This window comes from Lepidochelys kempii, chromosome 2, assembly GCF_965140265.1.
Source record: "Lepidochelys kempii isolate rLepKem1 chromosome 2, rLepKem1.hap2, whole genome shotgun sequence".
NCBI lineage: Eukaryota > Metazoa > Chordata > Testudines > Cheloniidae > Lepidochelys > Lepidochelys kempii.
Window position 1 is genome coordinate 108424563 of NC_133257.1, and position 18118 is coordinate 108442680.

The 18118-nt window shown below is 39.6% G+C and overlaps 1 protein-coding gene across 2 annotated transcripts in view; it reads right to left on the reverse strand.

Annotated features, from left to right (window-relative positions):
* Positions 1 to 18118, reverse strand: part of CDKAL1 (CDKAL1 threonylcarbamoyladenosine tRNA methylthiotransferase) — a 664051-nt gene that overhangs the window by 351888 nt on the left and 294045 nt on the right. For both annotated transcript variants that reach the window (XM_073331895.1, XM_073331896.1), the window contains exon 9: positions 17809 to 17912. In XM_073331895.1, coding sequence (XP_073187996.1) covers positions 17809 to 17912 — 104 coding nt within the window. The remainder of the gene's footprint in view (positions 1 to 17808; positions 17913 to 18118) is intronic.

Genomic DNA, 18118 nt, shown 5'->3' on the forward strand with positions numbered 1-18118 from the left:
GTCCACAACATCTAGCACAATGGTACCCTGGTTAAATGTTGGAACCCTCCAAGCATTGTAATAACACAGATTAATAACAATGCCTCTCAATTGTTGCCTTTGTAGGGAGAGTATCCGATTTTACAAGCATGCATGAGGTATCATGTCCTTGCAAAATCTTAGACTTGACATGTTGCTGAGCAATATGTGGAGATCTAACAATGCCATAATGTAAATATAATTTATATAATCCATAATCTGTTAGTCTATCCTTAATTGTACCAATTGACTCTATGACCTGGTCCCACAAGCCTTGCTTGGGTGAAACTCATTTACTTCAGCAGGAATTTTACCTAGGAATGAGGGATCAAGATCTAATAGGGCAGCCAATGAGTGTTGTGTGATTAATGCAACTATATACACACAATATTACATTATCACCCCATTTTTAGCTCTTCATAATTATTTTGAATTTCTCCCTGTCAGCTGAATTTTTCTGTGCCGGTTTCTGTCTAAAGGTGTTTATTTTTAAAAATAGTTTGACCATTATAAAAAAAATCTTGCAACTTTTTTTTTAGCAGAGCTAGAAATGAAACAGCTATGTGGATAGTTGATAGCATGAGACAGAGTTATATAAATGCGAATATTGAGTAGAAGCAGGGAAGTGGAATTACCTCTGTATTAGGAATTAGTGAGACCATTACTGGAACACTGCATTCAGTTCCACAGGTACTAGAACTAAGGATGCAAGGGGTGCTGCAGCACCCCCCTGACTTGAAGTGTTTTCCATCATATACAAGGCTTACAATTTGGTTCAATGGCTCTCAGCACCCCCACCATACAAATTGTTCCAGCACTCCTTTCCAGTTCCAGTGTTCACACGTCAAAAACAATGCTGAAAAATTGGACAAGGTTTGGAAAAGAGCAACAAGAATGATTTGAGGTCTGGAAATCCTGCTTTACCACAAGACACAAAAGAAGCTTAGTTTACGTAATTTATCCAAGACAAGGGTAAAAGGTAAACTTGATCATGATCAGTAAGTGCCCACGTGAGAACATGATTTCTCATCGTGGGGAATACTTTGTTTGCCAGATTAAAGGCACAATAAGATCCAATGGCTGGACATTGAAGCTAGAGAAATTCAGACTGGAAATAAGAAACAGTTATTCACTTCCTTGTAACTGTTATTCTTCAAGATGTGTTATATAGGCCGTGCAGATGTGTGTGTGGCGCATGCACCGGTGCCAGAGAGTTTTCCCTTGCGGTAACAGTAGGAGTGGCCTCACTTATGACCTGACCTCCCTTGTGCTCCATGCTCCACCCATTTTTCAGTTCCATCGTACTGGACTGTAGATGATAGGCTCAGATGCATTGGGGAAGGAGGTTGGGTCATGTAGCAGAGATATGCAACATCTTGAAGAACAACAGTTATGAGAAGGCAAGTAACCGTCGTTTCTTCTTTGAGCAATTGCATGTATCCATTATGCTGTAGGGGACTCCCAAGCTCTTTTTGATGGAGGCCGGGCTAGGATTCTCTTCAGAAGGAGAACTTTTGCCATTCTTGTGTCTTCCCATGATGCTGTAGTAAAGTATAGTGCCTAGCAAACATATGAAACAATGACCTCGTTGCTGCTCTGTAGATGCTGAAGATAGCGGTGTTTCCCACAAATGCAGTAAAGTTAAAATGCACCATACCTGAGTGTGCTGACACCTTCTCAGAGGATGTGATACTGTTGGCAGTATGGTATATAACAATGCAGCTGAAATCTATTTGGAGAGCCATTGTGCTGGAACAGGATGACTTCTCATTCATTCCACACAGGATACAGAGAGCTGAGAAGAAACCCAATAACGCTTTGTTCTACACAGGTGAGAGGCTCAGGCCTTGGTGCGTATCTAAAGTGTAGTCTAAAATAAAGAGTTAATCCTTGTGACCATGTGGCTTTGGGAAAAAATTGCAGGTATATTGACTGAATGGGGTGGAAATCTGATACTATTTTGTAAAAAAACCTAAGGATCTGGCTCGAGCTGCACCTTGTCACTGTAGAATGTAGACCAAGGAGGATCCATTTTCAGGACCCGTAACCCCACCCTGCACCTCCTTGCAGATGTGGTGGCTACCTTCACTGAGAGGTGTAACTGAGAGCAAGAGGTTGAGGGTTCAATTTGAGGGCCAATAATTGCTGACAGAACTAAATTCAAGTCACAAGGACAGAAAAGTCTATCGAGACCCTTTAGGAACCTGGCTGTTATAGGATTAGAGAAAACAAACCTTCCACCAATACAGGGGTTAAACTGTGCACCTTAATGGAGCTGACTGCTAGACTTGACACTTTTGAGATGTAAAAGGTAGTCCATAATCTTTAGAATTGTAGACCACGCAGGAGACACACTGTTGCTAGATCAAGTCCCAATTAACTCTATTCCCAATAAACTCCCAGGACCATCCCAATGAACTCTGTCCTTTGGAGTGGCAACAAGATTGATTTTTTTGTTTTATTTTCAGGCCTAAGCAGTTGAATAGATAGAGAGTTCAATGGACACTGCTCTCCACCTAGTGACTGGAGCAACTCCATATCAATCAATTGTCCAGGTAAGGATACATGTGGACATCCCAAAGTCAAAGATAGGCTGCTACCACTGCTATACACCGAAGGATAGTATGGTGAACTGGTAATGGTCTCCTCCTCCCATGAACCTGGGCTGTCCTCAGAAATAATGTGATTCAAGCTGCAGCAGTCACAACTGGATATCAACATAGACTGAGCAAGAATTGCATAAGTCAAGAGATGTGGCATCTTATTGTGGAAAGGAAAACTCCTGAATGCTAAGACCAATGACATATTAGAAAAAACAAAGGAGGAGTACACAAAAGCAGACAAGGCAGTGAAAAGTGATGCAAAAAAGATAAACGGAGATATGTTGGAGACCTAGCAGCTGAAGCTGCTGCTATGATAGGAAACCAGAGTCGTTTACCAAGTGACTAAAACCCTGTACAGAAACTCCAAACAAGAAATGGGACAATAAAAAGTAAAGATGGAGAAATGCTCCTGTCCCCCTCTTCTCCTCTACTCCCCAATCCCTTTTTCCCATGTCTCTCTCACCCCTACTCCCTCTACAATCCAGTCCTTCACACTGTCTGGGTGTCAGCAGGGGAACCACAGAAAGCCAAAGAGGGGCTCTCTGCTCTCAGTTCTGGTGCCTGACACTACAGCAGTTGGGAGAAGCAATTGCAGTGCAAGTCTTGCTCAGCTGCTGAAGCTCTGAGATGGCGCATGCTGAGTGCAATCAGAATCTTCAGAAAATTTAGCTGCCAAACTCTATCAAGTCTCTACTGAGCATGTGCTAACAGATTTTCAGAGACCTAAAACATGGCCACAGAGGGAAAAAAGCATACTTCTGAGTTCAGGACAACTCCCCTACTAAATGTCATGTTCCTGATTCAAAGGATAGTGGCACTAGAGCTTCTCAACACAATAGTTGTAATACTTTATTTTTAAAAGACCACAAGTTGTCCCAATCTTGTTCTTGAAAATGGCTGAACCATTTTAACTGAAACTTTCACAATAAATTCAACCTGAGACAGAGACACAGCTTGGAAAATTTCAGCCTGAATAGTTAAAGTTTGGCAAAGTGCTGTTCTATGAAATTTTTAGTTAGACAAACAATTCCACACTTGCATTCAAGGAGTAACCCCACACGTACGGTCCATGAGAGGTCATGCTGTGTAGAGGACATTTTGTAGAGCAAAAGGGCATCCTTCTTGCTGCGTGACCACACACATATGGTGCCAGACAATCATCCCAGGGATACAGCTGGTCAGGAAGTCATATTCAAGGATTTCATGGGCATGCAATGCACATGGTGCATTCATAGATGGCACACCACACAACTGATAAGCAACTGAAAACAGGGACTTACAATGAAAAAGTCAGGCAACCTTGATAATAGGTAGTGCTACCAGCTCCACCTATAATGAAAAATGTCAGCAAAACTGTAAATAAACTAATCATCTCTGAACAGGTGAATCATTTCAAAACAATTCTGGGGACAGGTGAATTCCCACGTCTGCCTCCCTACTGAGGCCGTGGCTGCTTGTGAGGGCTTAGCCTAAAAATCCCATCCCAAAGAAGGGCAGAGAAGTGGTAGGCCTATCCTATCCAGGGGGTGGCGTGTGTCTCTCTCTCTCTTTCTCACTGATGGCCTGGGGCAGGGATTGCAGCCTGGCTCGCTCTGAGCTCAGCTCCAGCCCAGGCCACTGCTGCTGCTTCCTGTCTGGCCAGCAGGGAGAGAGGGGGTAGCAATGACAATGTAGCAATTACGAGCCCCAACCTTGCCCAGCCCCCAGCAGCCTTTGCAGACCCAGGGAAGACAGTAAAACTCTGGCCAGAGAGGAGCTATGAAAAATCAAGGGAATGGGGGGCAGAAATCAAACTGGGGGCTGCCGCAAAGCAAATGGCACCCCTGCAGCCACCAACTTGTTAAAAGGTCACGTCAGGCTAGGCACCCCCTGAGTGAAGGGCCAATGCAAGAGAACTTATGCTAGTTTCAGTCTTGTTTTAAAAATGGTTTAATAATTACTTTACTTATGTTTGTTTTGTTTTAGTAGAATAGCACTCTGTTGTTTGTTTGATGACAATGAAAAATGCATCCCCTAACCATTTTAAATACTTTATTTAGTGTAACTGAATAGGAGTGTGCTTCTGACTACTTTAATGGGTTTGCAATAGAGTCTTAAGTCTTTAAATATAGGAAAGTGCCCCCATATAGCTTAATAAAATCTTCCTAGAAACAAAAATTGCAACAGTATATCCCAAATTTCCCAGCAAGCATACTATTAAAGGAGATTAACAACTAGTGGATAGATAGGAAAGTAAATTTTAAGAGATGATTTAGTAGTAAAATAATTCACATAATCAAAATATAGCAGTAAAAAAAAAAGAAATGCTACATATAAGTGAAAGCCAATAAAATTAATTAAAAAAAAATGAGTGAGACTATTGCCAAATTTAAGTTTTGGTGAACTTAACTAACATCTTAATTTATAGTGCTGAATGGCTCAACCAACAGCATTAAAAGCATTAATGGTCACTTCACTACCAAACATCAGAGATGAAGCCTGGGCCTCTGGAATTTTGGCATCATTAGTAGATTAACATTTTTATGATACCACACTGTCACTATCAGATCACGTACTTTCATTGGGGTGGAAAAAATCTGAGACCTACCAGTAGTTACATAAAAGTTCTGTGAGTTAGCTATTCTGTCTGTGCGCTACATTTACAGATATATTAAGCAAAACATGAAGCAAAAGATTCACCAACAACAAAATAAAATCCAGATTTGCAAGAGTTTTTTCTATAAACTATGGGCATGTTTACACTTATCTCTGGAGCGATCAATCCAGCAGGGGTCGATTTATTGCATCTAATGAAGATGCAATAAATAGACAGCCGAGCACTCTCTCGTCGACTCCAGTACTCCACCGGAGCGAAAGGCGCAGGCGGAGTCGATGGGAGAGCATCAACAGTCAATTTACTGTAGTGAAGAACACTGCGGTAAGTAGATCTAAGTACGTTGACTTCAGCTACGTTATTCATGATCAATCCCCCCCTCAGTGTAGACCAGGCCTATGATGGGAAAGTTTCTTCTGTGAAACTCAAAGAACTATTTAGTCAGCAAATCACTGTTTCATTTCATTCATCTACCCCACACCCTAATGAAACTTTAGGAGTCCAGCAGTCATTTGATGTGATCCCTAAAGTCGACAATGTTGAAATTGGCAAAAACAATGAGGAGTCCTTGTGGCACCTTAGAGACTAACAAATTAATTTGGGCGTAAGCTTTTGTGAGCTAAAACCCACTTTATCAGACGTTTTAGCTCACCAAAGCTTATGCCCAGATAAATTTGTTAGTCTCTAAGGTGCCACAAGGACTCCTTGTTGTTTCTGCTGATACAGACTAACACGGCTACCACTCAGAATGTTAAAATTATTTTTACCAGTTTGAAATTAAATTTTCAACAATACAAGTTGGGTCTGTAACAAAGTCAGTGGAGGGAATCCAGTAATTAAGTTTTATTTCTCTCCTGTTTGGCTGTCTTCTTTTCTTTGGTGTGATACTAAGTAGAAAAATCAATTAAAAAAAAGTAGAAATCTTTTTGAAGTCTAGTGAACCCTTTTGTTTTAGTGTGTGATTTCTTTTTTGTGTCACAATATAGAGAAGTAATGAGAACTGGTATTAAACTATCAAAATAAACAGCTATGCATACTGCACAAATACATTTTAAGCTGAATCAAAATTGAATAGCACAGCTGACAAAGGAAATTCTCCCTCTGCTGATGTTAAGTGCAGACTGGAAACCGAGGAATATGTTTGAATGGAAGCCCAGTAATACAACCACAAATATGAAACAATTTGAAAAACAGATGCAAATAGAGAGTATAACTATCAAAATACTTTTAAAAGGACGAATTTCACTACCCTTCTTAGACAAATACAGCTCCAGGAAGTTAAAATCCAGAAAGAATACCCTGAGTCAGGCCAGAAGAATCATCTTGATCCAATACAGAAAGCCTCCTAATTATTTTTAGACAGTAAATGATTTAAAGTCTAAATAAAGTCATCTAAAAGTATTACAACAAAGTAGAGATATGAAAATCTCTGATTATTATATATACGAACAACTGGCTAATCTACTCTAATATGTGGGTTTAGCATACAATAAATTTAACAAGTGAAATGTTAACACCCTAATGTCACAACATCTCATGCATTTTTGGAAGCAAAATAAGAGACAAAATTCCTGACTGAAGATGGTTTTTATGGAAGACGACATGTACTGGAAAAAGCAAACAATTATAAAGTATTTGGCAAAATTATGCTGTATGAAAGAAAAACAAAACAAAAAGCTAGATATTCTCTCATTTTAGGACATCAGAAACAAGCACAGATAAGCATTCTCAGCTAAATTCTCAGCATTCTCAGATAAATCTTAAAAACAATTAAGTTTAATATTAATTTACTATGTTAATGAAAATACACCTTTTTGTTCCTTTTAAACTGACACTCTGCTTCTTTTCTGGGTTGGTGGTTCTGTGTTTTCAGACTTCAGTTGCATAGTAGCATTTATCATTTTTTCTTAAAGGCCCATTAGAAAACATTACATAGGGTCATAAAAAACTAATTTGTCATGGTGCCCCATATAGCTTTGAGAAATGACAGGGTGGGACCAAAATATTTATCTTGGCCTAAGCATTTTCTGCATTAGCAGAGGCAGCATCCAAGACTTAAACATTTTATAGGACAATCCATAGATAATTTTAACCATCTTAACAGAAGAAATTACTGTTTACTTTAGCTTTAGTTATACCAAAAGCACAAAAAAGTAAAGATGACAAGTTTTTAAAAAAATTATATTGAAGTCCAAGATCACTGGAGTGCAGCTCAAAAGCAGACTGCAACAGTATTAGAAGGGAGTATATTGTTTTCAGAATTCTGACCAGGGTGAAGATTTATCTTAGAAAAATATTGCCCCTGGATTGAAAAGACAGACAGAGGAATACAATATTCCAAGTAAAGCTGAGTGTGAACTGTATTTTTGGTTTCATAGGAAATACTGTGATTTTGAAAAAAATTCTTTTCCCTCTGCCACCTCAGTTCATTCCACTGCCAACCCAGAAGACCATGATAGGACTGAGAAAGAGGGGAAGATGGGAAGGAAGTGCGAATATGCAAAGTCATCCCAAAGAATTCCAGTGACAAGTAAGTATCCATTTCTTTGAGTCTCTATGTATTCCCACTTATGGGTACTTTGTCAAACAGTGTTGAACACCTTGGAGATGGGAACAGAGTCCTAAATGAAAAATGACTAACTCTGCTCTGCCAAATGTGGCAACGAGAAGATCCAGCAGGTAATGTTTACTGAACGTGCGCACTGACTTCCAAGTATCAGCCTTGCAGATTTCTGTAATAGGAACCAATAAAGCAAAAGACACTGATACAGCTCTAGCAGAATTAGACGCTACCACAGTTGGCTCAGAAACTTGAGGAAAAAGTCTGAGGAACACACTGTGACCCATAGGATTCTTAGCATAAGAAACAAACAGTCTAGATGACTTCCCAAAATTTTTAGTTCTACCTAAGCAGTAAGCAAGAGCTCTCCTAGTATCTCAAATATGTAACAGACTCCACTTTACTAGCATGAGGCTTGAGAAAATTAGTCTACCAGTTTTATGTCTCATTGATGGGAAGCACATGATTTTTGGAAAAAACCTGGAATTAAGTCTAAGAACCATTTTATCTTTGTGAAAATTAGTAGTGGGTCAGGCACCAGCATGTGGAAGTCACTCACCCTTCTGGCTGTGGTGATGAAGACCATTTAATAGTTAAAGAAATAAAAGTTATATAAAATAATGAACACTCTGCCATGGGTTCAAAGGCTGACCTCAAAAGCATCGATAATACCAAATTAAGGTCCCAAAATGAGACAGGCACTTTTAAAGGAGGATATATGTTAGATAACCCCTTCATATACCTTTTGACAGAGTTATATACAAATAATGATCTAACCTCAACCAAATCGTGATAAACTGAAATAGCCGTTGAGTGAATTTTTAAAGAAGAATTAGACTATCCTTCAGACTTTATGTACATTAAATGCTCCAGAATACAGAGTATAGCAGCTGTCGCTAGAGAATTAGATTTTCCTTCCATCCAAGTGATAAATCTAGTCCATTTTAATTGGTAACACTTTCTCATTCATAATTTTCTAGAACTGAACAGTACATTCTGTATCAAGGAAGAACATGATTGCTCGAGACTTGTTAAAGTCTGATGGCTGACACTGTCAGATGAAGAGACTGTGGGTCTTCTTGGAGAATCCTCCCTGGTTGCTGTGACAAATATCTAATATTGACAGTGGAAGACGCAAGTGCAATCCATCTGACAATTAATGAAGGTCTACATACCATTGCTGTCTGAGCCATGCTGGAGAAATCAAAATAAATTTTGTCCTGTCCTGCCAAATTTTCTTACCACTTTCTGAATTAATGGAAAGGGGAGGAAAGAATAAAGCAGGCCCTTTCTCCAATGGAGAAGGAAAGATCCAACAGGAATTAACAGGCCATCCCTGCTCTTGAAAAGAAGATGGGACATTTTTGTTGATTTCCATTGTAAACAGGTTTACCCAGGGTAAACACCAATGGGAAAAGATGTCTTGAGCTACTCAATCCTTCAGGAACCACTTGTGAATTTGAGAACTGTCCCAGCTGAAATAGTCTGCTAGCACATAGCTTTCCCCTGTTAAATGCAGGGCAACTGGCTAGATACTGTACAAAATATGCCAATCTCATAGTCTGATCACTTTGGCACATAACTCGAATGAGTGAGCTCCCCATTGTTTCTTCAGATAATACACAGCCGTCATGTTGTCCATTTGTTCACATAATACATAGTGGTCTAATGGTCCATTGCTACCTGAATCACACTCCCTTGTTTATGAGGGAAGAAAGATCTGGAGAGCCAGATGGATGGCTCTTAATTCTAACACACTGATGTGTAAGCTCTTTTCTTGGAAAACCTAATGATCCCAATTGTAAACTGAGCCAAATGGGCTGTGTTGGATACTTCTGACATTATCACCACCAGTGGGGTTGGGGACTGAGTAGCACACCTCAGAGAACATTCCATCTGTTTGTCCACAACTCAGCATCTGGAGATAAACATGTGAACACTGTCTTAATCGGACAAGTAATCTCATGACATCCAATCTACATTGACTGAATTCTGAGATGAGTAACAGGGTTTACATAAGTGGTAGCTCCCATCAAACCATCTATTTGGGCTATTTTTTTCCTCCCATTCCTTTCCAGCTATGAATTTGTCAGTGCTCAACTGATGCCTACAGACTTGGTGAGAGATGGCATCTGGTTTACCAGCATCACAGGGGTACTCGAATTAATGGCTGGTACATTTAGAACAAACTAAAGAAAATATATGTAGCCAACATATAGCATTTATTGCTGCATAACTGATGTTGTACTTACATTTTAAGAAGGGCTAAATAATTGACAATTAATAAAAAATTGCTGTTATGTAGATGTGATGGTCTCCCAGAGGTACCCAGGGTTGTGAGGAACCTTGTTACCACCTTCCCATAATATGAGAGAGCCTCGTCTGTACCTCTATGTATGTGTGTACACATAGCACTAGGTGTGGGAAGTGTCTCAGGGCCCGCTGCCATTTGGGCTATTATTATGTTTTGTTCAGACTGTTGATGACTTAACTGGTTCATAGTTATTACATGTTTTGACTGACCACCTACCTGCGTGTCTTGCTTCAATTTCCTTGTGTTTGGGGATTGCTTCTTCTGGAGTGCCTCAGAACATAACACACTGGCACACCATGTCCTCTTAGTCCCCACGGGCTCCGCAGTCCCTCTGCAGGCAAGCAATAGGCACACACCAACCCCCGAGCACATCCACCGGACACTCTCAGAATACTAGACCCCACTGTTGCCAAAGCAATAATATATAAAGCTTACTAGCCCACCTTAGAACACAGCTCCATTTAACACAACACTTAGATTTGATTATAAGGAAAGCAAATATTTCTTTATTTAACAAAGAATAGAGCTTAATATGATAGCAAACCAAAATATTGGAAACAAAGGGTTACATATACAACACCACCATAACACCCTTCCCATGGTCTAAACTTAACCAACAGGTTATCTTCCTCTCTAAAGAAGTTTATCTTACTCAAAGTTCTTCCCAGAGTTTTCAGCCAAGCCTTTCATGAAGCAAAACGAGCTCGGTTTACTTCCTCAGTGAAGTATCTCTTTTATCCAGTGAATCTCTTTTTCACGCCCAGGTGCATCAGGCCAGACCTTTGCTCTTCACCTGAAAACAGGATGCCCCACCTCCTGCTGTTTATCTCTTCCTGTTAGTTTTCTTTTGAATTCCCTACCAGTTCTTCATTAGCACTTGACTGGTATACTAATAAACTTCTTGACTGGTATGCTAAACTGTAACACAGACAATCTCCTATGGTTGGCTAGGGAGATAAGTGTCTCCAACCTCCTGTCTGAAGAAGTTTGTCTCAAGGCATGCCACACCTTTGAGAGACCTGCCTTTAACTACAAGGCCTTAAGAACATAACTTCCAATCCTCTTACATATTATCCACAAATATATCTGACAATGATTATGATGACCAGTGTGACACAGGCTTTCACTAGAGACATTACATACCATTCTTTGACAGACCAGTATGTAGACACCAGACCCAAGGGATCTCTTTAATCCTTATGTACTTCTGTGCCCTCTGCTAGTTAGCACAAAGTGGTCCCTGGGTCACAGTAGTCTTAGCTGAGAGTAATCCTGTGCTTCAAGTTAACTGATAGTTTGCATGAGTTGGAAATTTTTTTCATTGCATATTCAGCATTGCACATGGTTAGATGTATTATGAGAGATTTCACCATCTCCTGAAGCTCCTCAATTTGTAGTTATTGCATGAAACTAGACTTGATAGACAAATGGTCTGATATGGGATGACAAATCCTTTGTTTCCAGAAGAAATTTAGAAATATTTAAAGAATGAACTGTTTTAGAACCCCATTTTTTCCTACCTTTTCTAGCCCTGCTGCTGGTTTTTCAGAATTAGTAATTATTGTTAATTAGTATTGGACATTCACAGATTTTGCTCCTTTTACAACACCTTGCAACTGACTTCTTTAAACAAAGAGGAAATTTCAGCTCCAAAATATGGGCACAAGTTTGACAACTAACCTGTAATTCAAAGTTAGAAAACAATTTCAAACATATTAACCATTAGGAGTCAAAACATACAACATCAAAATAATACAAACTGGGTTGATCAGGAAAAAATAATGTGTATATCTATGCCAATTCCACTGCTGCTTTGTCTATTGTTTAGTATTTTGAAGCTTTTCCACTACATTAAGGGTAAGTACAAAATCCCAGGGGGAGCAACCAGAGCAGTCTAGCAAGCAGATATACTGTACAGGCAGCAACCTACTCTCCTTGGTGCAGACAGCCAGGTGTGTAGGTTGGTGCAAAAAGGACAAGACCATCCTTCTGCCTCCTTGTGTAGTGCATCAAGAGAGTAGACCCTACATTCCACAACACAGGGACTCCATATATGACAGGCCTTAGAGCACAAGGAGGAGGATCTGGGCCGTCTCAGGGTAAGGGCCTGTCACAATCTGTCCCTACATGTAACTTTTATAAGCACTTCCCATGTGGTTCACGATTAGAACTTCCCATCTCCAGTATCTATGGTTCTGTAATAATCAGTTTTCACTCTAGCATAAGAAAATGATTGGACATTAAGCTGTAGGTTAACAAAAATTGTAAGCTATACTAATTTTTCCCTTTCATATGGTTTGACTGTGTACTTATGGAAAGTCAATATATACTATTGTTGTTCTTCCACGATACTTTAGCTCCCCCATGAATAATTCCACAATATAAAAATAATGTAACTTCTCAATATGTGGCAAACAGTATATTTGATTCCATATTTCATGATTGTTTACTTAACATATGAATCCTGAAGGGTTACAATATTACATCTCTCAGAGTAACAGCCGTGTTAGTCTGTATTCGCAAAAAGAAAAGGAGGACTTGTGGCACCTTAGAGACTAACCAATTTATTAGAGCATAAGCTTTCGTGAGCTACAGCTCACTTCCTCAGATGCATATCGTGGAAACTGCAGCAGGCTTTATATATACACAGAGAATATGAAACAATACCTATTCCCACCCCACTGTCCTGCTGGTAATAGCTTATCTAAAGTGATCATCAGGTGGGCCATTTCCAGCACAAATCCAGGTTTTCTCACCCTCCACCCCCCCACACAAATTCACTCTCCTGCTGGTGATAGCCCATCCAAAGTGACAACTCTTTACACAATGTGCATGACAATCAAGCTGGGCTATTTCCTGCACAAATCCAGGTTTTCTCACATCCCCCCCACCCCCATACACACACAAACTCACTCTCCTGCTGGTAATAGCTCATCCAAACTGACCACTCTTCAAGTTAAAATCCAAGTTAAACCAGAACATCTTGGGGGGGGAGGTAGGAAAAAACAAGAGGAAACAGGCTACCTTGCATAATGACTTAGCCACTCCAAGTCTCTATTTAAGCCTAAATTAATAGTATCCAATTTGCAAATGAATTCCAATTCAGCAGTTTCTCGCTGGAGTCTGGATTTGAAGTTTTTTTGTTTTAAGATAGCGACCTTCATGTCTGTGATCGCGTGACCAGAGAGATTGAAGTGTTCTCCGACTGGTTTATGAATGTTATAATTCTTGACATCTGATTTGTGTCCATTTATTCTTTTACGTAGAGACTGTCCAGTTTGACCAATGTACATGGCAGAGGGGCATTGCTGGCACATGATGGCATATATCACATTGGTGGATGTGCAGGTGAACGAGCCTCTGATAGTGTGGCTGATGTTATTAGGCCCTGTGATGGTGTCCCCTGAATAGATATGTGGGCACAGTTGGCAACGGGCTTTGTTGCAAGGATAAGTTCCTGGGTTAGTGGTTCTGTTGTGTGGTATGTGGTTGTTGGTGAGTATTTGCTTCAGGTTGCGGGGCTGTCTGTAGGCAAGGACTGGCCTGTCTCCCAAGATTTGTGAGAGTGTTGGGTCATCCTTTAGGATAGGTTGTAGATCCTTAATAATGCGTTGGAGGGGTTTTAGTTGGGGGCTGAAGGTGACGGCTAGTGGCGTTCTGTTATTTTCTTTGTTAGGCCTGTCCTGTAGTAGGTAACTTCTGGGAACTCTTCTGGCTCTATCAATCTGTTTCTTTACTTCTGCAGGTGGGTATTGTAGTTGTAAGAAAGCTTGACAGAGATCTTGTAGGTGTTTGTCTCTGTCTGAGGGGTTGGAGCAAATGCGGTTGTATCGCAGAGCTTGGCTGTAGACGATGGATCGTGTGGTGTGGTGCAAATTGGATACTATTAATTTAGGCTTAAATAGAGACTTGGAGTGGCTAAGTCATTATGCAAGGTAGCCTGTTTCCTCTTGTTTTTTCCTACCCCCCCCCAGATGTTCTGGTTTAACTTGGATTTTAACTTGAAGAGTGGTCAGTTTGGATGAGCTATTACCAGCAGGAGAGTGAGTTTGTGTGTGTATGGGGGTGGGGGGGATGTGAGAAAACCTGGATTTGTGCAGGAAATAGCCCAGCTTGATTGTCATGCACATTGTGTAAAGAGTTGTCACTTTGGGTGGGCTATCACCAGCAGGAGAGTGAATTTGTGTGGGGGGGTGGAGGGTGAGAAAACCTGGATTTGTGCTGGAAATGGCCCACCTGATGATCACTTTAGATAAGCTATTACCAGCAGGACAGTGGGGTGGGAATAGGTATTGTTTCATATTCTCTGTGTATATATAAAGCCTGCTGCAGTTTCCACGATATGCATCTGAGGAAGTGAGCTGTAGCTCACGAAAGCTTATGCTCTAATAAATTGGTTAGTCTCTAAGGTGCCACAAGTCCTCCTTTTCTTTTTGCGAATATTACATCTCATTACTTGCTTCGTTCCCAATTCACTCTAATACTGGTAATGAAGTAATGCCAACTGTTAATACAACTCTGAGAACATGCCTGCTGTGAGCTACCTAGCACTATCCTTCAAAAAAATTCAAAACCAAATAAGAGCAAGCTTTCCATAAGAACTAAGAATGTTTTAAGGGAGCATAATCACAAGTATAATTGCTTCAATATGATATTAACATTACCCTCTTTCAATCTAACTTCTCCTACTTCTATAGTTGCATTTGCCTGACAAAATCATCCACACCAAACTGACAAAAAATCCAGATAATCTAAATAGCTAACCTCAGTAAAAGTGTGCTGTTATCTTCATTACCACATTTTTCATTTGTCACATTCACTTATTCAATGTTGTTTCAAATTAGATAAAATTTCAAAATGGATATTTGATATAGATACCACAATATTAATAATAAATAATGTCATATATATTCCTATTTAAAATGTTTATTGCATATACATTGATGAAAAGCATGTCAAACAATGGTTATTCCTGTATCATCTAAATTATTTATCAAGATTAAAACACATTATCCTGAACTGCAATTTCATACTTCATTGTTGATGAAAACTTGTAACCTTCACAAACACATACTTCCAACTGGAGACAAACAGTGTAACTGGGGATAAGGTCTCCTCCCCTTGAAAAGACTGTTTTTAATACACATGACTGAGAATATATAGTGATAGACATAAGATTGACAACACTGTTATAAATTATTCTCTCTCTTAATGTAATGAGCTATACTTGATGCTGCATGATTTATTCCACCAACTAGCACTAAAGAGATAAAAATAGCAACTGAACTTAACTCTTGCAATATCCTGTGATGGTATCCGCATTACATTAGTTAACACAACATCACTGAATGACTGCAGACTCTACAGGGGGTTCCAGAGGCAAGTGAGCTTGATGAGCCATCAATTTACTTCGCAATGATTTTTTTCAAGTAGTGATACATGAACCAATGAAGTCTGAGAACTGTTACTCTATACATTTATACCATATAGATCTATTAAAAAGGCAATTCTAAAATATGACTGGATTCCTGCCTCCAGGAATTTACAATCCAGTTCAGTCATGGGGGGGAAAAAAATCTAGCAGTTGATAGCACATGCTTCACGAAAGGGAGAAAATCTTGTAGTGAATTACTGATAGGCTTTGTGGAGGATTTGAAGGAGGAGGTTGTTTAGCTCACAAGAGCATTACATTTAATATATATAAAGAGCATTTAGAATCTTGGATAGATACTTTGTTTGGTAATGTTTCTCAGGAAGGCATTCTGTGCCAAAAATAATTCTATTCACCATATTTTTAAATTTTGCAATTTTTATTTGTCAGATAAATGTAGGGGCTCCAGCATGGCATTAGGGAGCACAAGCCACTGGCTGCACAGAGGTGAGAGATCACTGTGCAGCTCCCCCTTACCCCTGGGACACGGACTCAGTGGTGAGTCTGTACCCAACCGTAACACAATGTGTCATAAATATAAAGGGAACGGTAAACACCTTTAAAATCCCTCCTGGCCAGAGGAAAAACCTTTTCACCTGTAAAGGATTAAGAAGCTAGGATAACCTCGCTGGCACCTGACCAAAATGACCAATGAGGAGACAAGATACTTTCAAAGCTGGGGGTGGGGGTGGGGGGCAAAGGCTCTCTCTGTCTGTGTGCTGCTTTTGCCAGGAACAGAAAAGGAATGGAGTCTTAGAACTTAGTAAGTAATCTAGCTAGATATGCATTAGATTCTGTTTTGTTTAAATGGCTGATAAAATAAGCTGTGCTGAATGGGATGTATATTCCTGTTTTTGTGTCTTTTTGTAACTTAAGGTTTTGCCTAGAGGGATTCTCTCTGTTTTGAATCTGATTACTCTGTAAGGTATTTACCATCCTGATTTTACAGAGGTGATTCTTTTACTTTTTCTTCTATTAAAATTCTTCTTTTAAGAACCTGATTGCTTTTTCATCGTTCTTAAGATCCAAGGGTTTGCGTTCGTGTTCACCTATGCAAATTGGTGAGGATTTTTATCAAGCCTTCCCCAGGAAAGGGGGTGTAGAGTTTGGGAGGATTTTGGGGGGAAAGATGTTTCCAAGTGGGCTCTTTCCCTGTTATATATTTGTTAGACGCTTGGTGGTGGCAGCAATGAAGTCCAAGGGCAAAAGGTAAAATAGTTTGTACCTTGGGGAAGTTTTAACCGAAGCTGGTAAAAATAAGCTTAGGGGGTTTTCCAATAATAAATCAAAAGATGTCATTACAATTTTTCCATTTAGATTTTAAGCATATAATAGCTCCTCGTAAGAGATACTGTGGATCTTAATTGCTTCAAAATGAATCCTTAAACCCAACATCACAGTCAGAAACATCCTAGAGGAACTCCAAAAGACCCATTTTTAGAACAGCAATACATCCTAAAAACACAGCATCATAAGAACTCTAATGAGGTTTTAATTAAATTTGCTTTTACTGTAAGCATACATTCTATGGAAAATAATTGTTCTTATTACTTTACAATACATAAAGTGAAGGATTAAGAGCCTCTAAAATTACTTTTAAAACACAAGCAATTTTTATTCTGTGTCACACAAAAGGATCTGAAATCAGAAAACTTTCTTCCCTCCTATTTTTAAGAAGGGCAAAAAAAAATAAATAAAAAAAAATTCAAATCATCATCCTCAATAAACCTTGAGATGGACCTTTATATAAACAAGATAAAGGGCACGTCTACACTTACCTCCGCAGCGATCGATCCAGCGGGGGGAGGGAGGGAATCAATTTATCCCATCTAGTGAAGACGCAATAAATCGACTGCCGAGCGCTCTCCCATCGACTCCAGTACTCCACTGGAGCGAGAAGCGTAGGCGGAATCGATGGGGGAGCAGCAGCAGTCGACCTACTGCAGTGAACACACCGTGGTAAGTAGCTCTAAGCATGTCAACTTCAGCTACGCTATTTTCATAGCTGAAGTTGCGTAGCTTAGACCGACTTTGCTCACCCTGAGTGTAGACCAGGCCTAAGACCAATGAAATATTTCTGTGGAAATACTAACTCCTGAAAGTACTGGTGCATAATGTAATGAATGCAGGAATTAACTACAGCGGGCACCAGCAAGCACACTTTCAACATCTTTGTAATACAAATAATACATTAACCTACCACCAAGTCTATCTTATAAAAAGGAAATTACCTGTGGGAGTAAGATCTTGTAATCTTAAAGTTGATTTAGGTAACTTGAATAACCTTACCTTGAAAAGACTGTTTGGCTCTGTCCACTAGTTCTTCAACTGGATAACTTGCTAGGTCTCCTCTGGCATGCTTGGTTTTGCAGTAGGTACATGCATTGAGACACCTATTTAAAAGTTTAAAATACGTTAGTTTACTGTCAACAAATACCCTTCACAATACTTGAATACACACAGTTGTAGCAAAACAAAAATACAAATTTTATATGTAAAAGTGCAGAGTACTACCAGCTTAATTTAAAAAAAAAACCAAACATCTTCACACTAGTAAATCCGCCATATAAATTGGTCTAGTTTATTCTTCCTCCCTATT